We start from the raw sequence: 26,447 nt of genomic DNA, 5'->3' as shown, positions 1-26,447 counted from the left end.
TGTCCTTCCACACAAATGTTGTGTATGTATTTCCTGTTGGGTTTTTTCCTACTAGCTGATTTTGTAGAGTATTTTGTGCCTGGAATGTAATACATGTGGAACTCAGTAAGTATGTGATGAGAGAAAATCTACCTCCTTACACTCAGTGGGTCTAGTGTTATTGTCTGAACCTAGAAGAACATGTGAGCTAAACTCTCGATAGTATCATCATTCTCTTTCCAGTTGTCATTTAGAAACAGGTCCTGCTTCACAATGTGTGCGGCAGTGCATTTTGGATAATTTTTAAAAGTATTTTAAAAACAGCTTCATGTATTTGGATTGCTGTATACATCTATGTGTTCTAATGCAATTATATATTAAAGTTTTCCATGTATAAGCCCATTTTGGTTCAAAGTTATTTATAATCTATTGATACAATCTACTGGAGTAATTTTCTTAGTTGCTAAAATTTTTAAAAAAATTTTAATCATTAGTTAAAAATACAAGTTAATTTTAAATTTAATTGCTATTCTATGTATTTTCTTTGATAGTAGGAAAATAAAATTATTTTGTCATAACTTTCTTAGTTGCTAAAATTTTTTTTTAATAAATTTTTATTTTAATGGGGTGACATCAATAAATCAGGGTACATACATTCAAAGAAAACATTTCCAGGTTATCTTGTCATTTAGTTCTGTTGTATACCCATCACCCGAAGAGAGATCGTCCTCCGCCACCCTCCATCCAGTTCTGTCTATATCCCTCCCCCTCCCCCTCCACCCTCCCTCCTTCCCTCCCCCCCCCCCTGTAACCACCACACTCCCGTTCATGCCTCTTAGTCTCGCTTCTATGTCCCACCAATGTATGGAATCCTACAGTTCCTGTTTTTTTCTGATTCGCCCATTTCACCCCACACAATGCTACCAAGACTCCACCATTCCGCTGCAAGTGATCCGATGTCATCATTCTCATAGCTGAATAGTATACCATGGTGTATATGTGCCCCCTCTTCTTCATCCAGTCCTCTATTTTTTTTTACAGTGATTAAAAGCCTTTAAGCAAACTCTTGGCCAGTACAGCAAGAATCCCTAAAAGAGTAGTGTCCTTAACATGTTCACCAAGTCCAAGTTGGCCCCATCACCATGCCAAATCCCTGAAAAATGCAACCCAACCACAGTTCAGTCTGTTAGGAGCTGTCACAGGGAGCAGGAGTCCAGGAAAGTTCCCCACAGGAAAAGTCCGCATGGCACTGGAATTGTTGTCACCATTCTATACTTTGCAGCTCATGTCCAAGTCCCAATGACCGCTGCTTCTAGCTGGTAATGATTCAAGTAGACTGGAAAAAGCCATTTGCAGCATGCGTGGATATGGAGCTTCTGTTCTCCTCTGCCTGGAGAGTTGAGACTAGGTTGCTTTTCCCTGGAGCTCTGTGACTGTGGCCTGGTAAAGAGAACCTTGGGATACACTAAGCTGGGTGGCAAAGGTAAATTCATAATACAAGTTGGCAAAAGGAGGAAAGAGAGCTCTAAATTAGGAGTAGGTCCCAGCCTGAAATATGAGTGGGGCATTGAGGTAGGAGGGATAAAGGAAACACTATGTATAAAAAAATTTTTAATCATTAGTTAAAAATACAAGTTAATTTTAAATTTAATTGCTGTTCTATGTATTTTCTTTGATAGTAAGAAAATAAAATTATTTTGTCATACCCAGTAGCATTATAAATAACTGGGAAAATGGTGGCATTTATATTAATTAGTATAGTTTGCATCTTTGTTCCCAAAAATATTAATAATGTTTACTTTGTTGTTGTGTTAGTCACCCTTGACCTGTTAAAACTATCCATCTCGTAATCCTCAGTCTTTGTTTCTCCCTAACACAGCTCTGGGGTGTAACACAACAGCTTTTCAGAAGTAAAGTTGGGGAAAGGGGCACCCTTCTCTAAGAATTTTAATATCCACCCTCTTCTCTCTGCCCTTGGTCATTTTTGTCCATTACCAGAATATATGAAAATTTTGAATTTTAATATTAAACATCTGATTAACATTTTAAAGGCAGAATGCTTGGGTGCATGTATGTCGAGCACTCCCCACAGCATGTTGATACAGACTCTAGTGTAGAGGACCACGTATTTCCATTCAGGTCAGTGGACAAGATTGGCATTAAAGTTGCTAAGGGACCACAGTGTCCCATTACAGCACTTTGATGAATCAGTTTCCAGTTCTCCACTTTTACTGACTTGTCACTGTATAAAATTTTTATAAATAAAAAGTGCAAGGTCATTAACAGATAATAGAAGTTTAAAATAGAACAGCCCACCAACTTTCTGAAACAAAACTCTTAAGGTGCATAAAAATGGAAATAAACAGGTTGTAATCAGTTTTGACTGAAATGTGTAATATCGCAGCATAATGACAAGGTAGGCAACCTAGAGACTTCTGATGTAGGAGGAACAGTGTACCAGTGGTTAAAAGCTGTTTCCTTGACGTTGGAAAGCCTAAAATTTAGGAAGTAAGTTAATGTATTTGTGGATTAGTTGACGGTTTAACATACTTTATTTTATGAGTGAAGATAGCCAGGGATTTTACATGTTGATGAATACTGTGGTCATTCTGGGTATAGCAGAGAGCAGTGCCCCTGGCTAAGCCCTGTCAGCTGGTTCAGCGGCCCCTCTCTGGGCACCGTCACAGTAGACCTTTGAGGGAACTCCACTGTGGAGGAAGCCTGGGTTAATACCATCTAATCAGTCACTTCAACTTTGTTATAGCTGTTCTGAGTTTTTTCCTCTGAAAAGGAACTAGGGAAATGTGGTTAATAAAATCAACCCATTAGATTTCATTTTGTTTTTGATGGAAATGTTTTCTCCTATAAAATTTAATGACCATGAATTTAATTGCAGAGATTGTTTACCATAACCAGACCTGTCCCCGAGAGGCAATTTAAAACAATTCTAGCCTGAGCAGGTGGTAGCGTAGTGGATAGAGCATTGGACTGGGATGCGGAGGACCCAGGTTTGAGACCCCGAGGTCGCCAGCTTGAGCACGGGCTCATCTGGCTTGAGCAAAGTTCACCAGCTTGGACCCAAGGTGGCTGGCTCCAGCAAGGGGTTACTCGGTCTGCTGAAGGCCCGCGGTCAAGGCACATATGAGAAAGCAATCAATGAACAACTAAGGTGTTGCAACGAGGAACTAATGATTGATGCTTCTCATCTCTCTCCGTTCCTGCCTGTCTGTCCCTATCTATCCCTCTCTCTGACTCTCTCTCTGTCCTTGTAAAAAAAAACAAAACAATTCCATTAGTATCCAGATAACTAATCCAAAAGCCTGTTGTGGAACATTATGGAAAAGGACTATGGGAAAGTAAGTTCAGATATGGTCTGATACTTTGATATTTCTCCCCTTATCACCACCCCCAAGAAAAGTCAGTAAACACAGTATAATCTTTTCTTTGTCTTCGCAGCCATTTATGACTGATTGAAGGTTTAAAGGAGGAACTATTTTGTTATGAGGTCCCTTAGTAACCAATGCCTGCTCACAGAGCAGGCAAAATAGGTCTGACTTGACCAAAAAGTGTTCTCATATCCTATAGTTTTATAGTAGAGTATTTGAGTGTTTTTATCTGCATGAAGACAATTTGACCATTTTAAAAATTATCAAACAGAATCTTAAGTGCACATGAAATTCATAAATGCATTTGTACATGTTTTACATATGAATAGATTTATTTATGAAATATCTATTGAATACCTTCTGTTTGTCAGGCAATGTTCTAGGTACTGGAAATTTATTTAAAACAGATGGCAATCCTACTCTCCCAAGAGGACAGGATCTTGGATCTTATATTACAGAGAAGTAATGGTGTCATCCTTTCTTCCTATCTAAAGGAAAAGATTGCTATCTTAGGTTGTGCACCAGTGTGTGGCAGAGCTTTGCATTGGAAAGTTTATGCCTGACGGGAAGCAGGTACCCCTGTCATTGCGAGTACTGAAATGCTCTCTCAGACAGGCCCTGGGATTTTCCTGCCTTGCTCATGTGTTCATTCCACATGAAATCCTTTCAGATACACCTGCTCTGTGTCCCAGCCCGCCCTGCTTTCTCCAGCCCTCGCCAGTCCCTGTTGACTCAGTGCTTTCTGTGTGCGCTACTGTGACTGGCCAAGCATGGCTACAGCTGTGCAGGTGTTGTGCGCACCTCTTTCCGCTCCAGCTGGACTGAACTCCCTCGGGGGTCCCAGGCGGTGACTGCTGGTTAGCATGCTGCTTTATGTGTAGCAGAATTTGGTATTGACATTTGTCGACTACAACTTCTGTCTCAAAATTGCTTAAAATCTCAGCAATTTCTTCAGAGTGTTCTACATCAAATTTTTTAAAGATGCCTTGTATTTCTTGAAGGTTTGTCTTCTAAGGTTACAGTCAAACACTTCATGTAGATGATCTTCCATTTTCAATAGTTCTATGGGTTATGCTAATATGAAACTTCTTGTATAGGACTCCTTCTGTGCTCAATAAAAGTTGGTTTTTATCTTCATGAGCCTGTAACCTTTGTCATTAAGGGTGGGGTCATCCTTTCAAACAGGCAAAAGAATACGGCTATATTTAACATCTTTTTTTTATTTTAATTGAAGAGCATATTAGGGGCCATTTTTCTTTGTTATAATTCTCTTCCACTTTCCCTTCTCTGAAACGTTTAAGCTAGATGTAATCATTTCCATTATGATTCCTGTTTTTTTCCTGTGTAATTGATTACTATCCGAATATACAGGCGAGTGGAAGTTCCATTGTGTCAGAGACCCGTGTTCTCTCTTCTGGAAGCCCCCACTTTAGAGAGGATTTCACGGCATAGCTTCCCCTGAGCTGGGGATTGGCCTGGGTCGGCGTCGGCCTCAGCGGTGAGGTGTTTCGGAGCCAGAAAGGGAGATCAGTTGGTGTTTTGTGGATTATGAGCTGGGCAACTCAGGTTTTGTTGGCTGGTTGTAAATTCTATTCAGCCTTTCGTTTCTTGACCTCTTGTTGGGACTGACTCATGGATCCTGGCATCCCATTTTAGGTTAATTCTAAAGGATTTTATATACATAATTTTAATTTTTAATGAATTAAATGCAGTAGACCATATAAGATCAAATGTAATTATCAAGTAATGAGTTGAAAACAGGTAATTCTCATTTTAGACTTTTGTTCTTTGTGAGTGGCAAACTTTAAACATCTGGTATACCAGATATCTTTTATAGATTCTAGTATTGTTTTGAATGAAACAGGTGATAAACAGATGGATGTTATTATAAGTACCGAATTATTTGTATTTTTGTAGTTCTAATATAAGAGCATTTATTAGTATTTTTATATCCCAACCCAAGTGAAGTTTTTCCCTTGCAAGCCTAAATTCTTCCTGCTTTTATGACCTTATGTTATATATTTGTCGACCATGCATATTGCAGTTACCATATTTCCCCACGTATAAAACGCACCCTTTTTCAAAAAAAATTGGGGTCTAAAACATGAGTATGTCTTACACAGTGGTTGTAGCTTTTTTTTTTTTACTTGCATTTCCTGCTTGTTTTTGCGCTCATTGTTGAAGACAGTGATTTGTCATCACACACGGATGAGGACAAGCTAATGGATGGGAGTTTTGACAGTGATGAGGAGGTGTACGAATCTTACGATGAATAAAACTTGAGTTCAATCACTTTATGTAATACATTTTTTTCAAATTTTGGGCCCCAAAATTAAGGTGCGTCTTATACATGGGAGTGTCTTACACATGGGGAAATAGGGTACTCTCAGCACTTCTGGTAAATATCGTTGAGGGTTTGAACATTGAGTAGAAGGAAGTGTGGTTGTAAAGCACTGATGTCCAGCAGACTCGGGGCATGCACACCACTGACCTTGTCTCCCCCACCCCGGCAGGTTCTGGGGCCCGCTCCCCGGTGGTGCTCCTTCCTAGACAACCTGACGGAGGAGCTAGAAGAGAACCCAGAAAGCACGGTTTACGACGACTACAAATTCATCACCAAGAAGGACCTGGAAAATTTAGGTAAAAAAAAAAATTAGGATGAAATGATTATAAAATTATTTTATTTCTGCTTCTTTTTGTTTTTCGGGGGGGGGGGTTTGAACATTTATAAGTGGTGGAATCATGTTTATCTGATTTACCTGATTCCCCCTTTCTGCCAAATCAGATATTAAACACAGTATATATAAGTGTGTAATATGTGTTTAGAGAAAGGTTCTGGTAAGTTCAACCTACTGAAGCTTTTTTGTCTTAAATGAAGGATAATTTTTTTTAGCATGCTACCTATGTATAGAAAAAAATGCCTGTCAAGAAAGCAATGACTTATTTTTTCAAGTGCTGTTTGAATATGGTCAGGTTTTGAAAAATCTTGGAGACTACAAGTAATTGATTCCTGGCTCCCTGTCAGTTTTGCTTTGAAAAAGACCTGATCCAAAACTTAAAACTCATAGATCAACTCCTCCAATCTCTAGAACCTTTATAGGTCCTGTAAGTTAAAAGAACGTAGACCAGGAAAGGACACTTAATAACAGTCAGTGCTTGAATAGGGCCAGGCAGTGTTTTTGTCCGTTTGATCCTCACAGCTCTATGAAGTGGATACTAGTATGATGCCATTTTATCGGTCAGGAAGCCAGGGCACTGGAAGATGAAGACACCAGAGGCTTCAGGGATAGTGAACATGAGGATCGGAGTTCAGACCTCGAGTCCCGCTCGTCACTTCCGCCACACCAGCCTTGGCAGAACCCGTTGGCCCCAACACTGGTCTGTGGGGCAGAGGGGGCAGACTCTGCTAACCCCGTTCTGATGGTGGGGAAAGGCTGCATAGCGAATAACTGAGAATGGGAAAACGTAGAGGACTCACTCTCCACAAGTCTAGAGAACTTAGTTGTCTTTGCAACAAGTAGATATACAACAGCAGTTGATTATTAGAAGGAAATAGAATCGCGCAATAGATTAGTAGAGAAGTTCTTTACCTTTATTTTTATCCTCTATCTCGTAGCACAGTTAATCCAGGCAGAATTTTTTTCTATCAGTTGCCATCAAGATAGCTCTTTAAATTTTAATGTTTAAAAAGAAAAGAGTTGTATTCAGCCTTTTTAAAAATGGCTGATGAATGAAATAAGGTGAAATAGGGCCCTCCAACTGCAATGCCTCCCTGAGTATTACTGACATTAATTTTATAGCGGGCTTGTGTGGTACTCAACTACATTCTTAAATTGGAAAATTAAAGTCTTTTAATTATTGTGTTTAGATTTTTTTCATTGATTGATTTGAGGGAGAGAGAAAAGCATTCATTTATTGTTCCACTCTAGTTATGCACTCATTGGTTGCTTCCCATATGTGCCCTGACCAGGGGTCAAATCTGCAACCTTGGCGTTTCTGGACGACGCTCTAATGCAGTGTTTTTCAGCAGCCTGTCCACAGACCGGTCCACCAGAAATTTTGTGCCAGTCTGAGGAAGAGTTAACCACCCTGGTGTTATATGAAAATTATAGACCCGGTGATCCTGAATTCACTTATTATGCTCAGGGTGATTTCTGCCTTAGCGGTCTCTGAAATAATTCTCCTATTTTCACTGATTTTCAGGTGTCAAAAGTTGGAAAACTACTGCTCTAATTGACTGAGCTAACTGGCCAGGGCTGGCTGTGTTCAGTACATTTTGACCGCTTTTCTAGTTTCTTTACTGTATTTATTTTGAGTGAGGAAAGCAGTTATAAAGATTTAGATACATTTTGTTAAAATGTATTCATACTGCCCATTTTTAAAACTGAAAATAGATGATATTCAGAAAAATAAATTATACTAGAAATCTTTTCATGTACATTATTAATATATCTTAATATTAAATGAGCCATTGGTTTTTTTTTTTTTTAAATAATTTTATTTTTTTAATGGGGTGACATCAATAAATCAGGATACATATATTCAAAGATAACAAGTCCAGGGTATCTTGTCGTTCAATCATGTTGCATACCCATCACCCAAAGTCAGATTGTCCTCCGTCACCCTCTATCTTGTTCTCTCTGTGCCCCTCCCCCGCCCCCTTTCCCTCTCCCATTCCCCCCTCCCCCCCGTAACCACCACACCCTTATCAATGTCTCTCAGTTTCACTTTTATGTCCCACCTACGTATGGAATAATGCAGTTCCTGGTTTTTTCTGATTTACTTATTTCGCTTCGTATCATGTTATCAAGATCCCACCATTTTGCTGTAAATGTTCCGATGTCGTCATTTCTTATGGCTGAGTAGTATTCCATAGTGTATATGTGCCACATCTTCTTTATCCAGTCATCTATTGACAGGCTTTTTGGTTGTTTCCATGTCCTGGCCACTGTGAACAATGCTGCAAAAACATGGGGCTGCATGTGTCTTTACGTATCAATGTTTCTGAGTTTTGGGGGTATATACCCAGTAGAGGGATTGCTGGGTCATAAGGTAGTTCTATTTTCAGTTTTTTGAGGAACCACCATACTTTCTTCCATAATGGTTGTACTACTTTACATTCCCACCAACAGTGGATGAGGGTTCCTTTTTCTCCACAGCCTCTCCAACATTTGCTATTACCTGTCTTGCTAATAATAGCTAATTGAACAGGTGTGAGGTGGTATCTCATTGCCGTTTTGATTTGCATTTCTCTAATAGCTAAAGAAGATGAGCATCTTTTCATATATCTGTTGGCCATCTGTATTTCTTCCTGGGAGAAGTGTCTGTTCATATCCTCTTCCCATTTTTTTATGGGATTGTTTGTTTGTTTGTTGTTGAGTTTTATGAGTTCTTTTTATATTTTGGATATTAGGCCCTTATCTGAGCTGTTGTTTGAAAATATCATTTCCCATTTAGTTGGCTTTCTGTTTATTTTGTTATCAGTTTCTCTTGCTGAGCAAAAACTTCTTAGTCTGATGTAGTCCCATTCATTAATTTTTGCCTTCACTTCTCTTGCCTGTGGAGTCAAATTCATAAAATGCTCTTTAAAACCCAGGTCCATGAGTTGAGTACCTATGTCTTCTTCTATGTACTTAATTGTTTCAGGTCTTATGTTTAGATCTTTGATCCATTTTGAGTTAATTTTTGTACAGGGGGAGAGACTGTAGTCCAGTTTCATTCTTTTGCATGTGGCTTTCCAGTTTTCCCAGCACCATTTATTGAAGAGGCTTTCTTTTCTCCATTGTGTGTTGTTGGCCCCTTTATCAAAAATTATTTGACTATATATATGTGGTTTTATTTCTGGACTTTCTATTCTGTTCCATTGGTCTGAGTGTCTATTTTTCTGCCAATACCATGCTGTTTTGATTGTCGTGGCCCTATAATATAGTTTGAAGTCAGGTATTGTAATGCCCCCAGCTTCATTCTTTTTCTTTAGGATGGCTTTGGCTATTCGGGGTTTTTTATAGTTCCATATAAATCTGATGATTTTTTGCTCTATTTCTTTAAAAAACGTCATTGGAAGTTTGATGGGAATTGCATTAAATTTGTATATTGCTTTGGGTAATATAGCCATCTTGATTATATTTATTCTTCCTAGCCAAGAACAAGGTATATTCTTCCATCTCATTATATCTTTTTCAATTTCCCTTAAAAATGGTTTATAGTTTTCATCATATAAGTCCTTTACATTCTTTGTTATGTTTACTCCTAAGTATTTTATTTTTTTTGTTGCAATTGTGAAGGGGATTATTCTTTTGAGTTCGTTCTGAATTGTTTCATTGTTGGCATATAGAAAGGCTATTGACTTCTGTATGTTAATTTTGTATCCTGCAACCTTACTGTATTGGCTTATTGTTTCTAGTAGTCTTTTTGTGGATTCTTTGGGGTTTTCAATGTATAGGATCATATCATCTGCAAAAAGTGATACCTTTACTTCTTCTTTTCCGATATGGATGCCTTTTATTTCTTTGTCTTGTCTGATTGCTGTGGCGAGAACCTCTAGTACCACATTAAATAAGAGTGGAGAGAGTGGACAACCCTGTCTTGTTCCTGATTTAAGGGGGAAAGCCTTCAGTTTAGTGCCATTTAATATGATGTTAGCTGATGGTTTATCATATATGGCCTTTATCATGTTGAGATATTTTCCTTCTATACCCATTTTGTTGAGAGTCTTAAACATAAAATTGTGTTGTATTTTATCGAAAGCCTTTTCTGCGTCTATTGATAAGATCATGTGGTTTTTGTTCTTTGTTTTGTTGATATGGTATATTACGTTAACCGTTTTACGTATGTTGAACCATCCTTGAGATTCTGGGATGAATCCCACTTGATCATGATGTATTATTTTTTTAATATGTTGTTGTATTCGATTTGCTAGTATTTTGTTTAGTATTTTAGCATCTGTATTCATTAGAGATATTGGTCTGTAGTTTTCTTTTTTTGTGCCATCCTTGCCTGGTTTTGGTATGAGGGTTATGTTGGCCTCATAAAATGTGTTTGGAAGTATTGCTTCTTCTTCAATTTTTTGGAAGACTTTGAGTAGAATAGGAACCAAGTCTTCTTTGAATGTTTGATAAAATTCGCTGGTATAGCCGTCAGGGCCTGGACTTTTATTTTTGGGGAGGTTTTTAATGGTTTTTTCTATTTCTTCTCTACTGATAGTTCTGTTTAGGCTTTCTGCTTCTTCTTGACTCAGTCTAGGAAGGTTGTATTGTTCTAGGAATTTGTCCATTTCTTCTAGGTTGTTGAATTTAGTGGCATAAAGTTTTTCATAGTATTCTACAATAATTCTTTGTATACCTACGGTGTCCGTGGTGATTTCCCCTCTTTCATTTTGGATTTTGTTTATATGAGTTCTTTCTCTTTTTTCCGTGGTAAGTCTTGCCAAGGGTTTGTCAATTTTGTTGATCTTTTCAAAGAACCAGCTCCTTGTTCTATTAATTTTTTCTGTAGTTTTTCTGTTCTCTAATTCATTTATTTCTGCTCTGATTTTTATTATCTCCTTTCTTCGGCTAGTTTTGGGTTGTCTTTGTTCTTCTTTTTCTAGTTCCTTAAGGTGGGAAGTTAAGTGGTTCACTTGGGCTCTCTCTTGTTTGTTCATATATGCCTGAAGTGATATGAACTTCCCTCTTATCACTGCTTTTGCTGCATCCCATAGATTCTGATATGTCGTATTGTCATTTTCATTAGTCTGTATATATCTTTTGATCTCTGCACTTATTTCTTCTTTGACCCATTCATTTTTTAAAAGTATGTTGTTTAGTTTCCACATTTTTGTGGGATTTTTTTCCTCTTTTTTGCAATTGAATTCTAGTTTCAAGGCTTTATGATCAGAAAATATGCTTGGTACAACTTCAATTTTTCTGAATTTGCTGATGTTGTTTTTGTGGCCCAACATATGGTCAATTCTTGAGAATGATCCATGTACACTGGAGAAAAATGTATACTCAGTCACTTTGGGATGAAATGTCATGTAGATGTCTATCATATCCAGGTGCTCTAGTGTTTTGTTTAAGGCCACTATGTCTTTGTTGATTCTCTGTTTGGATGACCGATCTAGAGCCGTCAGCGGTGTATTGAGGTCTCCAAGTATGATTGTATTTTTGTCAGTTTTTGTTTTAAGATCAATAAGTAGCTGTCTTATATATTTTGGTGCTCCTTGGTTTGGTGCATATATATTAAGAATTGTTATGTCTTCTTGATTCAGTGTCCCCTTAGCCATTATGAAATGGCCATTTTTATCTCTGAGTACTTTTCCTGTCTTGTAGTCAGCATTATCCGATATGAGTATTGCTACACCTGCTTTTTTTTGGATGTTATTTGCTTGGAGTATTGTTTTCCAGCCTTTCACTTTGAATTTGTTTTTATCCTTGTTACTTAGATGAGTTTCCTGTAGGCAGCATACAGTTGGATTTTCTTTTTTAATCCATTCTGCTACTCTGTGCCTTTGGTTATTTTTTAACAGATCTTACCATCATTAAAGATAAATATAATTTATATTAAAAGTAGAAGTAAGACTTTGTAACTGACTTTCCCTTATTTCCTCAGAGTATTAACATTAAATACTTAGTTCTGCCTTTTCCCAGCTATGGCCTTTAGCGGCCCCTATAGCATGGTTACTTCCCAGAACGTGTTTCACGGAGCACTACGTCTGTAAGAAGTGCTGGGTGGGGGCTCGCACGGAGGCTGGTGTCCCGGGCATTGGAGTCACAGTCACACTGCCTGGTCCGCAGCCGCCTCTCCTGTGACTTGGCCAGTGCGCTTCTCCTCGGTGTGCCTTGGGTTCGTCATCTGTAACATGGCAGTGGTAACGGCACCTGCCCACAGGGTTGCCTGGTGACTGAAGCAGAGAATGCCTGGGCCGTACTCAGCACAGTGTCTGAACATAAGAGGTGAGTGTCGGTATTACTCTCAGAGTCCCTAAGGACCCGCCCTCTCCCGATTGACTTTCCAGGGCTCACACATCTCATTGGGTCACCCTTCCTCCGGGCGTATATGCATGGATTCTTCATGGATATCAGACTCTATCACAAGGTTAGTACAGAAGCACAGGTATGTTAGGGAGCGATAAGTAGTCTGGAGCCATTCCTTGTCACTTGCATTTCCATAAAATATACGTAGGATTTGTAAGAGAGCTGCCTGTTCATTGACATAGTCGTCATGTTATATATGACACGCTGCTAAATACAGTCCTTACATTTTTCATTTTAATTTTTTTTTTTTACTTTGAAAAGGTGAAGTTGATGGTAAATCCATTTGCCTATGAAGAATACAGGAAAGATAAGATCCGACAGAAGATAGAAGAGACCCGGGCCCAGAGGGTCCAGTTAAAGGTACTTAATGTGCTCACCGTGGAATTTACTAGAGAAAAGTACTTATTTTCACTTTGTTATTGTTCCAAAGAAACCTGTTGTCTGTCTCTGAGTTTCTCTTCCTTTTGTTAATATCTTCGGGGTATTTTGTTTGTCATGAGGCAGGTGCTCTCTGTTTTTGTCATCACAGACTCTGGCAGTGATGTTACTAGAAATAATGCCGGATGGACTGACCTTTTCAGCCCTGCTAAGAAAATGGATGATGTCTTCCGAGGGGCATTCAGGCTTTGCTAATCCCCATTTCCTACCGACATTAGGCTGAGTCTTAGACTAGCTGTGGGGATCAGAGGAAACAGGCCTTAGCCTATGTCAGTGTCCACACGGCATCAGACCGCACCAGGAGTATTTGTAGAACGTCATATGAAGAATCGCTAAGCAGCCATTAGAGAACTGAGAAGACAGAAACGCGGTACTACTGAGAGAGGCAGCAGCTGCAAGAAGAATGACAAATGGCGCTGACTGCAGGGCCGGGCAACAGGCCACTGAGCAGGGGCTGCTGTGGGCAGGGTCCTCCAGGGTGTGCCAGGCTGCTCCTGGGAGCGTCAGAGAAACTCAGCCTGGACCCCCAGCCCCTGGAAGCCCCTGCTGCTGCCAGGGTGAGCAGGGTTGACGTGTGATGCCTGCCCAGCAACAAGTAGATGGGAGGAGTGAGTCTCGTCTTTCCTCCGGCCCTAGCGCCGCTAACAGCCCCCTAGATTGGCGTTATCTCACCACGTGACATGGTCATTGCCAACTGAGCATCCGTTACAAACACACATGCTCTTTCCGTTCAGGAGACTGGTTTTCCCAGTCGAGTGTCTGGAATGATAATGGAGGCGCGCAGGGGAGGCTGGGGTGGAGGCTCCGTCCATCCTCTGCTGTCACCTTCACAGCCGACGTGCACGTGTTTTAATGCAGCTTGTCTTTTCCTCTGCCAGAAATTGCCAAAAGTTAACAAAGAGCTGGCACTTAAATTAATTGAGGAGGAGGAGGAGAAGCAAAAGTCTACGTGGAAAAAGAAAGTTAAGGTAAGGTTTTATAAGGCAGAGGAAATTTTGATAAATTGCTTCTACATTTTCTTGATATTAACTTAAAGTTTTTCAAATTTATTTTTATTTTAAAAATGCATTTTTACGCCTGACCTGTGGTGGTACAGTGGATAAAGCGTCGACCTGGAAATGCTGACGTCGCCGGTTCGAAACTCTGGGCTTGCCTGGTCAAGGCACATATGGGAGTTGATGCTTTCAGCTGCTCCCCCTTCTCTCTCTGTCTCTCTTCTCTCTCTCTGTCTCTCCTCTCTCTCTCTCTCTCTCTGTCTCTCCTCTCTCTCTCTGTCTCTCCCTCTCCTCTCTAAAATGAATAAATTTTAAAAAATGCATTTTTACCCCTGCTTAAAAGATAATCTGTTCTCGATATGGAAAGTTTACATGATAGGAAAAAATATAAGAGAGTCACCGTGTAATTCTCTCCAGAGGAAAGCATTGCTAATACTTCACTAAATTTCTTTTCTGTGAAAAGAAATTTCTCTTAAAATTATAAACTATAATAGCAAGATACTATTGTATATATAAAATATTTATCCTAGTCCTATAGAACAACGTAAGTGGCTTTCATTTATTAAAATTTCTTTGTAAATATTTTTGAGAGCTTTATATTCTAGGCTGTGGATGATTATAATTAATCTTTTCACTGTTAAATATTTAGACTGTTTGTTATTGTTGTTTTTTACTGATTAGGTTTGTTTATAATTCCAGAAGTGACCAATTTTTATTTAGACTCGGTGTTATTGGGAGTGTGCATGCTTGCATTTTAACTGTGCCCCCCTTCCTGTGCTAATGTGAAAACAGAGATCAGTCATACAATTTAGTACTTTATTGAGCTGATATGATACTGTTAAGACAGGTATGTTTTCTGATTTTCCATGCTCTGTGAGACTTCCTCCCAGAGCTGAGACCGGTACCACATGAGCAGGTACCACGCTTGGCCTTTACCAGAAGGAACTGTGAAGGTCGCTGCCCCTCCGGGCCTGCAGGACCCGAGTCTGAAGCAAGGGCCCAGCCCTGGGAACTTTGAGCAGCTGGGTTGAGCGCTTAGGTTTTCATTGGTTTGTTTATTCTTTCTCTGTTCTCTCTCTAGTTTTTAACCAGGTAAGTGAACATGAGATAAGTGAGCTCGCTGTATGTTTACTTCTGTTCCACTCTCTTTGGCGGTGCCAGGGAAGCGCCACAGAAGGGACTTGTTTCTGGTCCCCTTGCTCATGAGTTGTGTCATCGTGGTGACCTTCAGCCTCAATGGTCTTGGTTTTTTCTTTGGTAATGCACAGGAGAGGGCCAGAGAGGGGCATTCTTGGTGCTATAGTTTCTAAAGGATTCACACTCAGACTTACTGTAAAGTTTACGTCCATGTGCTGTGGCTGTGCGCCTCCCGCTCACGTTGGTGCACTAGAGGGGTGTGTGTCTTGCTCACTGTACATGCTTCCTGCGGCACGGACTGGCTCCTCAGAGACCTCCCGCTGTCCTGTCGCCCAGCCTGAGGGTGACTAGGGAGGTGATGTTCCAGCTCCACAGTGCCCTTTTATAGGCTAGATGGAAGTGATCTCTGGATTCGCATCATAAAGCTTCAGTGGGAAGAGAAAGAAGCCGACTCAGGCTGCAGGTGCTCAGGCTGCAGGTGAATGCGTTCCCTGCTGGTCTGTGCTTATGAGGACTGCCATTATGTTTAATATAGGGGTAGGACACTGAAAGTTTCATTTTGATGCAGCATGGTTCCACAGTTCAGAGGCCTCTTCAAAAGGCCCTGATGATTATGAAGATGGGAAATCCCATCCCTGGCCCCCCGCCTCTCTGTCGCAGTTTTGTTGAGGTTGGGCAGGAGGGCTGTCCTCACTGTGCATAGGGTGCAGAATGGGAGGCGGAAAGGAAACATGCAGAGTGGCCAGTGGGAGAAATGACGGTCTGTGCCTTTTAGAGTTTTTGTCAAAACGTAAATAGGATCGTCCTGCAAGAAGCGTGGGCTGTGTACTGTACTTCCTGCAGTGGGAGGAAGACCCTTAGAAATGCTCGTCTCCTTCCTCACACCGCTGCTCCCCTGCTGCTGCTGACAGCTGGGGTGCTGTCTTTGCAGCAGTCACCTCACTGAGGTCTGCTAGGAATGGTGCTCGGAAACTGTGCCCCAGTTTGCTTTCTGCTGGCTTGCTGGTCCGCATGAGGCCCTACTATCCAGGCTCTGTTTCATCTCAGAAATGCGTAAAAATAGTCATAAAAACCTGAGGCTGCTGTTAAACAAAGTTTGTATGATTTGTTGCTTAACAGTGTTATCTAATTAAAATGAAGGCCTTAAAAACCATTCATGAATTAAGGAAAAGAATCCTTCATTATGATCGTTAAACATACTTGAAAGAACTGTTCGTCCATTGGCAGTTCATTAGTCTTGCCTTTGAACTCAACCCTTCAAACCCTCGAGAGCGCTAATGGCTCTGATAACTCCCGATTTGAAAGTCGGTGAGGTGCGGTTCTGTTCTGCTTTCTCTCCACCTGAAATTTCATGGAGGCAGGCAGTGAAATACGTTCCCAGATATCATCACTCCTGATAACATCGTGGAGGTGTAATGAGGTGTTTACCATCAGTTGCTGTTGGACCTGCCATGAACAGTGACCCACAGCACAATGACAAGAAGCATCACCCACACCTCATCTAGACTTAGAAGTTGGAGGTCTTAATTCTAGTAAAAATGAATGCGTCTGTTTTTTCAACAAATGTGTCCTGAGCTCCCAGGGCACACACACAGCTTGGGAAGGCATGGCACCCATGATCCATTTGTTCTGTTGGGGTTTGAGTTTGGGTAGAATCATTTTTTCTTGCAAGTATCATTTTCTGCCTGTTGGCTGTTTCTGCCAGTTTTTTGCTCTTGCCTTCAAGTCTGTATGGAGGACTTCTCTTGGATTCTGCAGCAGCTCAGTCAGGTATTACCCTGCCTACCATGCGTAAAGCCTCCAGTCCAAGTGTATCCTGTGGCCTGGAGACTTGTGAGAGGGGGCTTAACAGCCTTGGGCATTATGTGACACCTGTCAACGTTTATATTAAAGTAACAGTTCATCTCGCTGAGGGGACATATGATCATGCACAGACACTGGGTTGCATCGAAGCAGTTTGAACATCAAAAATGTTCTTTTTTAAAGCTTTTTTAGTACCAATTAAAAACTTCTGTTTTTTATTACAGCAGTACACACCTAGTTTTAGGAAGTGAGCATTTCTCCAAGGTCTGTTAGGAGCATTGGGTATCCCTCTCCTTTTCCTCCCCTCCCACTCTCCCTCCCTCATTTTCACCTCTCATGAGATAAACCCTTTTGCCTTTTTGGCTGACTGGTTTGGTATAAAACACTGTCTCATAACAGTACTACTTCCTGACCCTTAAATGTCAGGCATTGTCTCCTTATAACCTGCCTCCCTACACCGCTCCGCAGTAACCCCGGGGAAGTCAGCAGTCAGCATGTTCGTGGTTGTGCCGATGCACAGTTCTTCACACTTCCTGATGACACTTCCCTCACAGCCTCGTCCTCCCTGGCCTTTATAGTTGACTTGTTTGTTTGTTTCTCTGTAGCCACCACTACTTAGCCCTCAGTTCTCTGCCCACTGTCTAAATTGCATCTCAGGATATGTATGTGAAGATCAGTTGTTAGGTGAGTTTTATCTTCCTGAAAAGTCTCTTCCCCGTCTTTCAGCCCTGCCCTGCTCTGCTCCACCTGGACGGGCGTCTGGGGTGCCTGGCCCACGGCCGCCACCCTGGGGACCCACTGCCACACCCTCATGGCAGACACAGAATGAGAGGACCTGCATTGTCCTCAGGCAATCGTGTTTCTAGCCCAGACACCGTCCTCAGTGCATAGGGACAAGAGAGGCTTTTAGACCTCGCGTTTGGAACAGCCCCTGACCGACTCCACAGGCTGCTTCCCCTCGGGCTGTCCCTCAGAATGAGGGGGCGGGCAGGGAAGAGAAGAGTCCAGGGGACTCCCCCCCGGGGGGGCGGCTCTGGGCCACCTGCTGTTCCTGCCACTCGGTGGGCCCTTTTCTTCCAGAAACTTGGGTTCTTCAGCTGGAATGTTTCTTGAGGAAAAGTTAAGTAGTTTCTCTCTGCTGTGACCCATGGTCGTGTGTCTACACTTAAAGTGAAGGACTGAAAGAGCTGAGTGGAAACTTTCAGGTGGCAGCAGGGCTCATTGTCATTGCATGGTGACCTGGCCACACCATTTATGTGGGGAAACTCCAGACAGCCGTCTGTTTCTGGTCTGTCTCTTGGTTGGTCAGATTCTCTTGCTTGGAGAAGGACAGCCCTGCTGCCCCCATTCTGAGAAGTGAGAACTAGAGTCCTGAGGGCTTAGGGGTGCAGAGTGGGCTGGCTTCCCCTCCCTGTGTCTGCGTCTCTTGCCTCAGGGTGCTGCTGGGCCAGCTGCTATCTCCCCCCACCCCCAAGGGGAGAAACCTCCAGGTGAAGAGCCTAGTGCTAGGCCTTCCTCCCTTGCTTCTGAAACCTCATTGCTCCTGTCCCCTTTACTATCCTCTTCATCCTTAAGGGTTTGGGACTTCTTAAAGCCCTTTTCTGTTGTTTTAGTGGGGTTTTAGCAGAGATTAGGGGGAGACACTTAGTTCAAACCACCTTCTTTACTCAAAAGTCTGCATCGCCTTAACTTCATAGGTATCAGCATTGGAGCATTAATTTGTTTTAAATGTCAAACATTCCTCATATGTGTTACTATGTTAAGACAAAATATTAACGAGCATCCTACTCAGATCTACAGATACACTTCTTTGAGGTAGGGCTGTGATGTAAACAGTACTTTAAGATGTTTTCCAAATTTGAATGGCAAGTGTTTAGCATATATATGTGAGTATTTATAGGGCGGATCACGAGCTAGACACTTGTAAACTACCGAGAACACACTGACTACATCTTACTTAATCCTACTGTAAAAAAAAAGAAAGAAAGAAAGAAAAAAGCTATGAAAACAAACAGACTAGGAGAACTCTCTGGGGGAAATATTTTTACAGCTAGGTCAGAAGAATTTCACTTTATAGTTGTTCCTGCAGCACATACTTGTCTTGAGGCAAAGCAATTCATTTGTTTTAAAGTAAGAAAAAAATCTTAAGAGTACTTGCAACATATCCTTTTAAACATGTTTCTCTGTTAGTTATTAAATATTGTTATTTAATAAGTGCAGTAAGATGAAAAGGAAGAATCTCCCTTGGATTTTATTTTATTTTTTTACTTGAAGATGTGTAACAGGTCAGTTGCTATTCATTTGACAGTACTTGGGTCTTGAGCAGTACCCTTTATTTACAGATAACTCCCTAAATGCATGCTGCTCAGCCCCTGCCCTCTCCCTGAGGCCAGGTCCTTGTTCCCAGGCACCGCAGTGGTGTCTGTCAGGGTTCAGGTGACGTCCATGAGTCATTACCATAGACTGAACTAGTCTTAAAAGGAACATCATTTCTTCTTTGTTGGTTAACTTTTCTCATTCACTGGATTTTTGTAAAAGATGATTTTTTTTAGAGGAGTATGAAGTTCACAGCAAAATTGAGGGGAAAGGACAGCAATTTCCCATCCCCCCCATTCCCCCACATGCACAGCCTCCCCACTCTCCCACCCCCCACCAGAGAGCATTTGTTAAATTGGTGACCCCTGCATTGACATGGTGTCACCCGATGTCTGTCATTTACATGGGGTTCACTCTCAGTGGTGTCCGTTCTGCCGGTTTGGGCAGCCGCACAATGACAGGTACCCGCCGTTACAGTGTCATGCAGAGTGGTCTCGTGCCTCGGCGTCCTCTGTGCTCCGCCTGCCCACCTCTCCCCCCGCCCCTGGCAGCCGCTGGGCTTCCACTGTCCCCGCGGGTTCACCTTCCCCCATCACACGGCTGAAACCGTGCAGGCTGTAGGCTTCCCAGGGTGGCCTCCTGCACCTGTGGTCTGCGGTGACGGTTCTTCCGTGTCCTTGTGGCCTGACGGCGTGTCTCTGTTGGTGCTAACGCTCCGTGGTCTGAGTGAGCCGCGGCTCATCTCCCTGGCTGGAGGCCAGCTCGCTTTCTGGGAACATGGTTTCAGGCTCTTCGTGTCACCCGCACCTCTTCTGATGGTCTCCAGTGACATGCCCTCACTCACGGTGTCTCCAGCCTTCTGGTCACTCACGCTGAGCACTGGAGAGAAATTTCCAGCCCTGCTTTTTACTCCTCTTCCTCACATCTCCTCCACAGCTATCTCTGTCCTCCGACTTAGAAACATATCTCAGTGTCCTTCCCTATGGCCATGTGCGTTCCCAGCGCCCTCCTTCAGGCCTTGCATCTCTCTCAGCTCCTGCAGGGGCCACTCAGTCCTCCCGGGAGTCGGGCTCCCCTCAGCAGTGCAGTCCAGCACGGAGCACGCTGCGGCAGGCTCAACGCAGAGCGCTGTCACCCGGTTCTGGAAGCACACATCTGTCTGCCCTCTCCTCCTCTGACCTTCTCCCCTAGCGCTTCCCCCTTGCCTGCAGAATAAAGGTCTCCAACATCCTCTGCAGTCTGGTCCAGTCATAATGCTGTTTCGAGTCTTGCCGTTATCCTTGCATCCTCAGCCTACTCAGCACTTCGCAGTGGCTGGCAGGGCTCCCTGGAGTTCCATCTTCTGAAACCTGCTCATCTCTCACGCTGCCCCTGCTGCCACTCCCCCCCCCGAACCCTTCCCAGATTTCTCTTGTTAGAGTTACCCCTGCCTCTCGAGCTCTTTCAACTCTGGCTAGCGTCCTTCCTAAGGGACCTTGTGGCACACAGCTTTTCGCTCTTGGCACATGGTGAGCGAGCACCATAGGGTCAGGAACTGGATCTCATCATCTTTGTTTCTTCTGGCACCTCAGCCTGTCTTAGAAGTAGTACTTATTATTGTTTGATATGTCTTGAATATATATTCAATATATCATAAAATTTATGTAAAGGTTTATCAGATTTTAAGTACATACAAGTAATAAACAGCCCAAATTCCTGATGTGTCATGATTTAATATTTTTGTGTGTGTGCGGCTTGCTACACAAGTACAGTATTCAGAGCTCCACTACCTACAGCCTCACTTACTCTCAGTAGTGGAGAAACTGTAAAAGAAAGTCCACCCAGCAGGGCTGGAGTCCGCCACAGGAGGCCGGCGTCTCCAGCCTGGGTGCAGGCTATTTACTGCACAAACCACGTTGGCTAGGTTGGTTTATCTGGCTTCCAGGCCTGTGGCAGATAGGAAGCAGTGCAAGAACCCTGCGTGCAGAAGGCTGTCGTCTGTCTGCGTGAATGTAGTTTATAATACATTCTAGAAAAATTTCCGTTCCGAAACGGTACAAGTGGAAAGGAATTTAGTGTCAGTCCTGAGCTATCCAGATGGGTCTCAGTAGCAAAGTTTTACTTTGTCAAAATGACAGTCTTTCACTGTCTCCTTAAGAACAATTAAATGGCCCAGGGAAAATTGATGAGGCTCTTCTCGGAGGGATGGTAACATCTCTGTTTCCAGGTAACTCGGCTGGAGGCTGTCAGCTCACACCCCCAGCTCCATTCAGGCTCATTCGGGGCTTGTTGTTGATGTTGTTGATGTGTGCGTCCTCTCTCAAGTTTGAAATAGGAAGTTGAGGACTCGCTGATTTTAATTCAGTATAGTAACTGTGCTCAAAAAGTCATGTTTCAAAACCATATATTTTCTTGAAAAGTGGTTTTGCATTAAAAGGTTATTGAAGAAAATTCTGATGGATTAGGCGAATAGTCAGAAAGGCTTATTCTTAATGGGTTAATAGAATTTATTTGTGGGCAGGAGACAGAACCCAGTCCCAGGGCGTTTAGAGAGTTCTGAAAGCTAACTCTAAAGAAATTTCATAATCATTTGATAAATTCTACCTTACTCAGATTGTTGATTTGTAATCGAGTAAACTTTTAAAGTCGTCTTTCTGGTCAGCTTTTATTCAGATAATAACTTTAAATTTTTGCGTTCTTCTTACAGAGCCTTCCTAGTATCCTCACAGATGATCGATTTAAAGTTATGTTTGAGAACCCTGACTTCCAAGTAGACGAAGAGAGTGAAGAATTTAGGCTTTTGAATCCACTTGTTTCAAAAATTAGTGAAAAAAGGAAGAAGAAACTAAGACTCCTAGAGCAACAAGAACGTCATGAAAAGGTAACGTACTGTGTAACCTTCAGCATCTGTGCTGTTTCTTTGGTGTCAGGTTTCCTGTGTGAGTTAGAAGAGTCTCTGAGTAGACGTGATGTGTCATTTGTGTGACCTTCAGCTGAGGGTGCATCTGGTCTGAGTGTAGCGTCTTGATGCGTGCGGCGTCACGTCCTCTGATGGGCCAGTGCTGTCCCAGTGGGAATACTGGGTCCATGTTCGGTGGGGGAGAGGAGCAGCTTCTAACTATTTTTACTCTCAGGAAGAGGAGGACGAGCCGGAAGGAAAGCCGAGCGATGCGGAGAGCTCCGAGAGCTCGGATGACGACAGAGGCTGGGTGGAAGAGGTCAGGAAGCAGCGGAGACTCCTGCAGCAGGAGGAGAGTGTGCGGCGGCGCGAGCGGCTCCAGGAGGACCAACAGACGGTCCTCCGGCCCCAGTTCTACGAGATCAAAGCTGGTGAGGAGTTCAGGAGCTTCCGGGACTCTGCCACCAAGCAGAAGCTGCTGAAGTGAGTGCCATGCCTGCCGGCAAGCCTGGCGTCCTGGGCGTCTGGGTCTGCGGCGCTAACGTGAGGGGCACCACACTACCAAGGGGAACACGGCTCCGTTAGGGTTCCTCTTAACAACTTGGGGAATGGTTTGCATACCGTAAGACACAGGTGTACCTGTGAGTGTTGGTAAGTGTGTATTGGGACACTTCCACACCCAAAGCCACTCCTGTGGTCCCTGTTTTTTCCTATCAGGTCCCCTGACCTACAGGTAGGTATGTCTTATTCTGTGCCCAGTGGCAATTGAGGTGACATTCTTTGCTCCTTGAGTTATTTTTAAAAATTAGACTTTGTTATGTTTACCCTCATCTCAGTTTACCTGATTATTGGAAAAGTCACTTGGAAAATGTGCCAGACATGTGAAGCCAGTTATAGGAACATGGGGAGGTGAGAGAGAGCAGTGTCCCAGAGCAGCCAGGCACACACAGGACAGGCAAAGGGGAGCTGCCTTGGTAACCGGGGGCCATGGTTTGGGGGTGGGAGGCATGACTAAACTCACTGACATTCTTCTTCTGCCAGTGAGTTTAGCAGGGTAGAATGTAAAACACAAAATGGGTGAGAATTTAGTAGTTAGTGACTAGGTAATAGATAAGTTAATACTCTCCACTTAAGCCCTGGCCGGTTGGCTCAGCGGTAGAGCGTCGGCCTAGCGTGCGGAGGACCCGGGTTCGATTCCCAGCCAGGGCACACAGGAGAAGCGCCCATTTGCTTCTCCACCCCTCCGCCGCGCCTTCCTCTCTGTCTCTCTCTTCCCCTCCCGCAGCCAAGGCTCCATTGGAGCAAAAATGGCCTGGGCACTGGGGTTGGCTCTGTGGCCTCTGCCTCAGGCGCTAGAGTGGCTCTGGTCGCAACATGGCGACACCCAGGATGGGCAGAGCATCGCCCCCTGGTGGGCAGAGCATCGCCCCTGGTGGGCATGCCGGGTGGATCCCGGTCGGGCGCATGCGGGAGTCTGTCTGACTGTCTCTCCCTGTTTCCAGCTTCAGAAAAATGCAAAAAAAAAAAAAAAATACTCTTCACTTAAATTTCTTACTAGGTTAAACATCACTAAATTAACCCTTTTTTGAGAAGAGGAGCTCTATAGGTAATAATACTTATATGAGCTTAAAAGGAAAACCCTGTCGAATCACCCTTCGATGTGAACAGCTGCAGTTGCGGGCATTTCGGCGCAAACTGCTTACTGAATTCTGGTCTTGACTGGGTTGTTTTGGCAAAGCCCGAACCTGCAGGACCCTTATATTATTTAATGAAGCCTTGACCCAGTATTTTTCGGGGAACTAAAGTGACTCCTCGTATTTATTCCGGGAGCCACCCCAAAGCAGTCAATAAAACCTATCAAGGTGGAGCGTATTATGTGTAGCTGCTCATTCAGACTCGCCCAGCTTCCAAACTATTTCTATAAAGGGAAGATTGAATAGTGAGTGGTAATTCACACTTGAATGAGTTCTCTTCTTTGCTTGGCATAGCTACCTGGCTTTAGGTAAGTCTCTGTGCCTGTCAGCACATTTATGTGGCTCACAGTGTGCTGTTCTGTATTTGTGAGTACATCCGTCACCTGCCATCCTCTCCGCTCACCCATTCATCAGTCAGCACCCGTGGAGGGCCTGCTGTGAGCAAAGGGCAGCCCACACGTTCTCGCTGGCATGCCACAGGCTGTACAAGGTCAGGCGGGAGGCGGGTCAGAGAGAGAGGGCTCTAACTGGAGGTGCAGGGTGTCTTTATAAGAGGTGATATTGAAACAGGGCTTTGACAGATGAAAGGTGAGCATGAGAGGCAGGTGGAAAGATGGCATTTTAGCGGAGGCAGCGGTGTGGCGGCGCAGGGGACAGCTGTCCTCGGGCAGCGAGAGCACCGCGACGTGGGGGAGCAGCCGTGGACGAGGCTGGAGAGACGTGTTGGGCCCGACCCAAGCACCTGAGAGCCAGGGAAGGTTTCTAACCTAAAATTAAGGTGATAGATCAATTCCAACCTTTCTCCTATTGTGTAAATACTTATATAATAAAAGCAGTACATGCTTGTTGTAGAAAGTAAGAACAAAAACATAAGTCCCTATTTACCAGAAACTGTTCGTGAGAAATCTCCACTTTAGAGAGAACACGGGCACCGCAGACTGGCTAGCACACTGCGTTAGCCCCAGTCGGAGCTATGAAAGCCCGAGTCACTTAGATCCAAACTGCTCCCTGCCTAAGAGTAGGAAAGAAAGATGGGCGGACCCTCCACCGTTCTTGGGGTCACCAATTTCATGTCAAAGGAGAAAAGTAGTCTGGTGATGCTGACACGTCTGGCAGAGTTGCCACCGAGTCAAGAACACAATGAAAAACAGGTTTGAGGTCAAAAGTATTAAGTCTTGGTGGGGCTTCGCAACAGTGACTCCATTTGGAGCCTGTCTTGTTAGTTTGCTTGCTTTGTTTTTTTTGTTAAGAATTTCTTGAGTGTATATTACCTAGTGATGGGATTTCCTAGATCAGAAGGATGTGACAGGTGAGGCTTTCACCCCAAAAGCCAAGCACTTGGCACGCTGTCTGGATGCCCCCTTCCCCACATTGCAGCAACAGCGGGTATAGGAATCCCTCCGAATTGGAACTGAGCTGATAGATGAGGCATCTGGTCCGTGGCCACTTGAATTCACACCTCTGGAGACAGGGACTTAGAAGCAGCATGTGCAAACTGAAAGCATCAAAATGGGTTTTTTTTCTAAAAAACTTGACAGGGATTGGGAGTGTCTGTCATAGGGACATGGCGTGGGCAACACCACTGCTCCATGGACCCGTTCTCCAGGGCCCGTGCTTCAGGCCAGTGCAGTGGGCCCCCAGCGGCAGGCTCGCCTGTCCAAGTGCTTCCTCAGAGCATGGCCCTCAGGTGTCTTCGGCTCCATTGCCGCAGTGATTGAAAACACTCGCCTGAGCACCAGGCTAAGTAGTCTTAACTGAAGTCAGTGTGTGTGTGCTGTAAGGCCCGGACAGTAATCACTGGGCTGTTGGGGCCTCTGCTCCAGGCCCAGTTTGGGTTTCCCCTGGTGGCATGCCTGCTTCTCTTTCAGTACAGCCCGCCTTCTCTGTGCCTGCCTCATCCTATCCCGGGTCAGTCTCCTCACTGTCCACCTTCAGAAGCCCCACTCTGTCTTCTTAGCCAGCCCCACACATTGGGGGTGTTTATCTTGTGACGGTGAGATTTTTCCCTAAAATTCTTTCCTGTCGGGTACAAAGTGGCCCAAAGCTGGCAGCCCCAAAGCCCTGGTGGGAAAGGAGGAAGAACCCGGGAGGACGGGAGGGGGCAGGCAGGGCGGGCAGCCCTCTGCCAGGCCTGCAGTGCAGGTCTCCACGTTCTGTTCTGGTCCAGGGGACAGTTTTTGGGTGTCTCCACTTCTCGGTCATCTCCGACCAAATTCACACACTAGTAGCAGGCTTTGGCACTGCTGGGTAGCGGCCACATTCTGTAAACTGACTTTCAAAGGGAGGGAAGTGGGACTCACTTTAATGGAGCAATCCCCACGCTCAGTGTCTGTGTCTGATCTTCTGCCACGGCTCCTTCTAAACCCACCTTGTCTGCCCAGCAGCCCAGACAGAACAAGTTCCCACAGGTGTGCACTGCAAGCACACCAGGAGACAGCCAGGGTTTATATGCCCTATCATGGAGGAAACAGGTCATTCTTTAAAGAGCAGTAATTTTCCACAATTTACTTGAAAAATCTTTTTTCTCCCCAAATTGGTGTTTTCTGTGTGCCACCTTGTCTCAGTGGCTCCATACTTATTCACGGTCCCTATTAACTTTAAACATCCAGGTGGCTCTGAGAGGGACAAAAAGTAAATGAGCAGGTCCAGGAATCTGCTTAGCTGACATAATTCCCATGCAAGGCTAGCATCTCAGTTTACACTTCACTTTCTAATTCTTGTTTTAAAAAAGCCGAAGTAAATCTTAATTTCATGCAGTTTGTCAGGTGGAAGCTTGTCGTTTAGAATCCTTAATGGACACATTTCCT

The 26,447-nt window shown here is 43.6% G+C and overlaps 1 protein-coding gene across 2 annotated transcripts in view; it reads left to right on the top strand.

The window, feature by feature from the left end:
* Nucleotides 1-26,447, top strand: part of NOL10 (nucleolar protein 10) — a 90,259-nt gene that overhangs the window by 59,844 nt on the left and 3,968 nt on the right. For both annotated transcript variants that reach the window (XM_066236670.1, XM_066236671.1), the window contains 6 exons: nucleotides 5,879-6,005; nucleotides 12,361-12,440; nucleotides 12,641-12,739; nucleotides 13,696-13,785; nucleotides 21,755-21,928; nucleotides 22,182-22,429. In XM_066236670.1, the coding sequence (XP_066092767.1) occupies nucleotides 5,879-6,005; nucleotides 12,361-12,440; nucleotides 12,641-12,739; nucleotides 13,696-13,785; nucleotides 21,755-21,928; nucleotides 22,182-22,429 (818 nt within the window). The remainder of the gene's footprint in view (nucleotides 1-5,878; nucleotides 6,006-12,360; nucleotides 12,441-12,640; nucleotides 12,740-13,695; nucleotides 13,786-21,754; nucleotides 21,929-22,181; nucleotides 22,430-26,447) is intronic.

Source organism: Saccopteryx bilineata, chromosome 6 (genome assembly GCF_036850765.1).
Source record: "Saccopteryx bilineata isolate mSacBil1 chromosome 6, mSacBil1_pri_phased_curated, whole genome shotgun sequence".
Classification (NCBI taxonomy): Eukaryota; Metazoa; Chordata; class Mammalia; order Chiroptera; family Emballonuridae; genus Saccopteryx; species Saccopteryx bilineata.
Note: the sequence above shows the minus strand (reverse complement) of the source record. Positions and strands in the feature narration are given on the sequence as shown.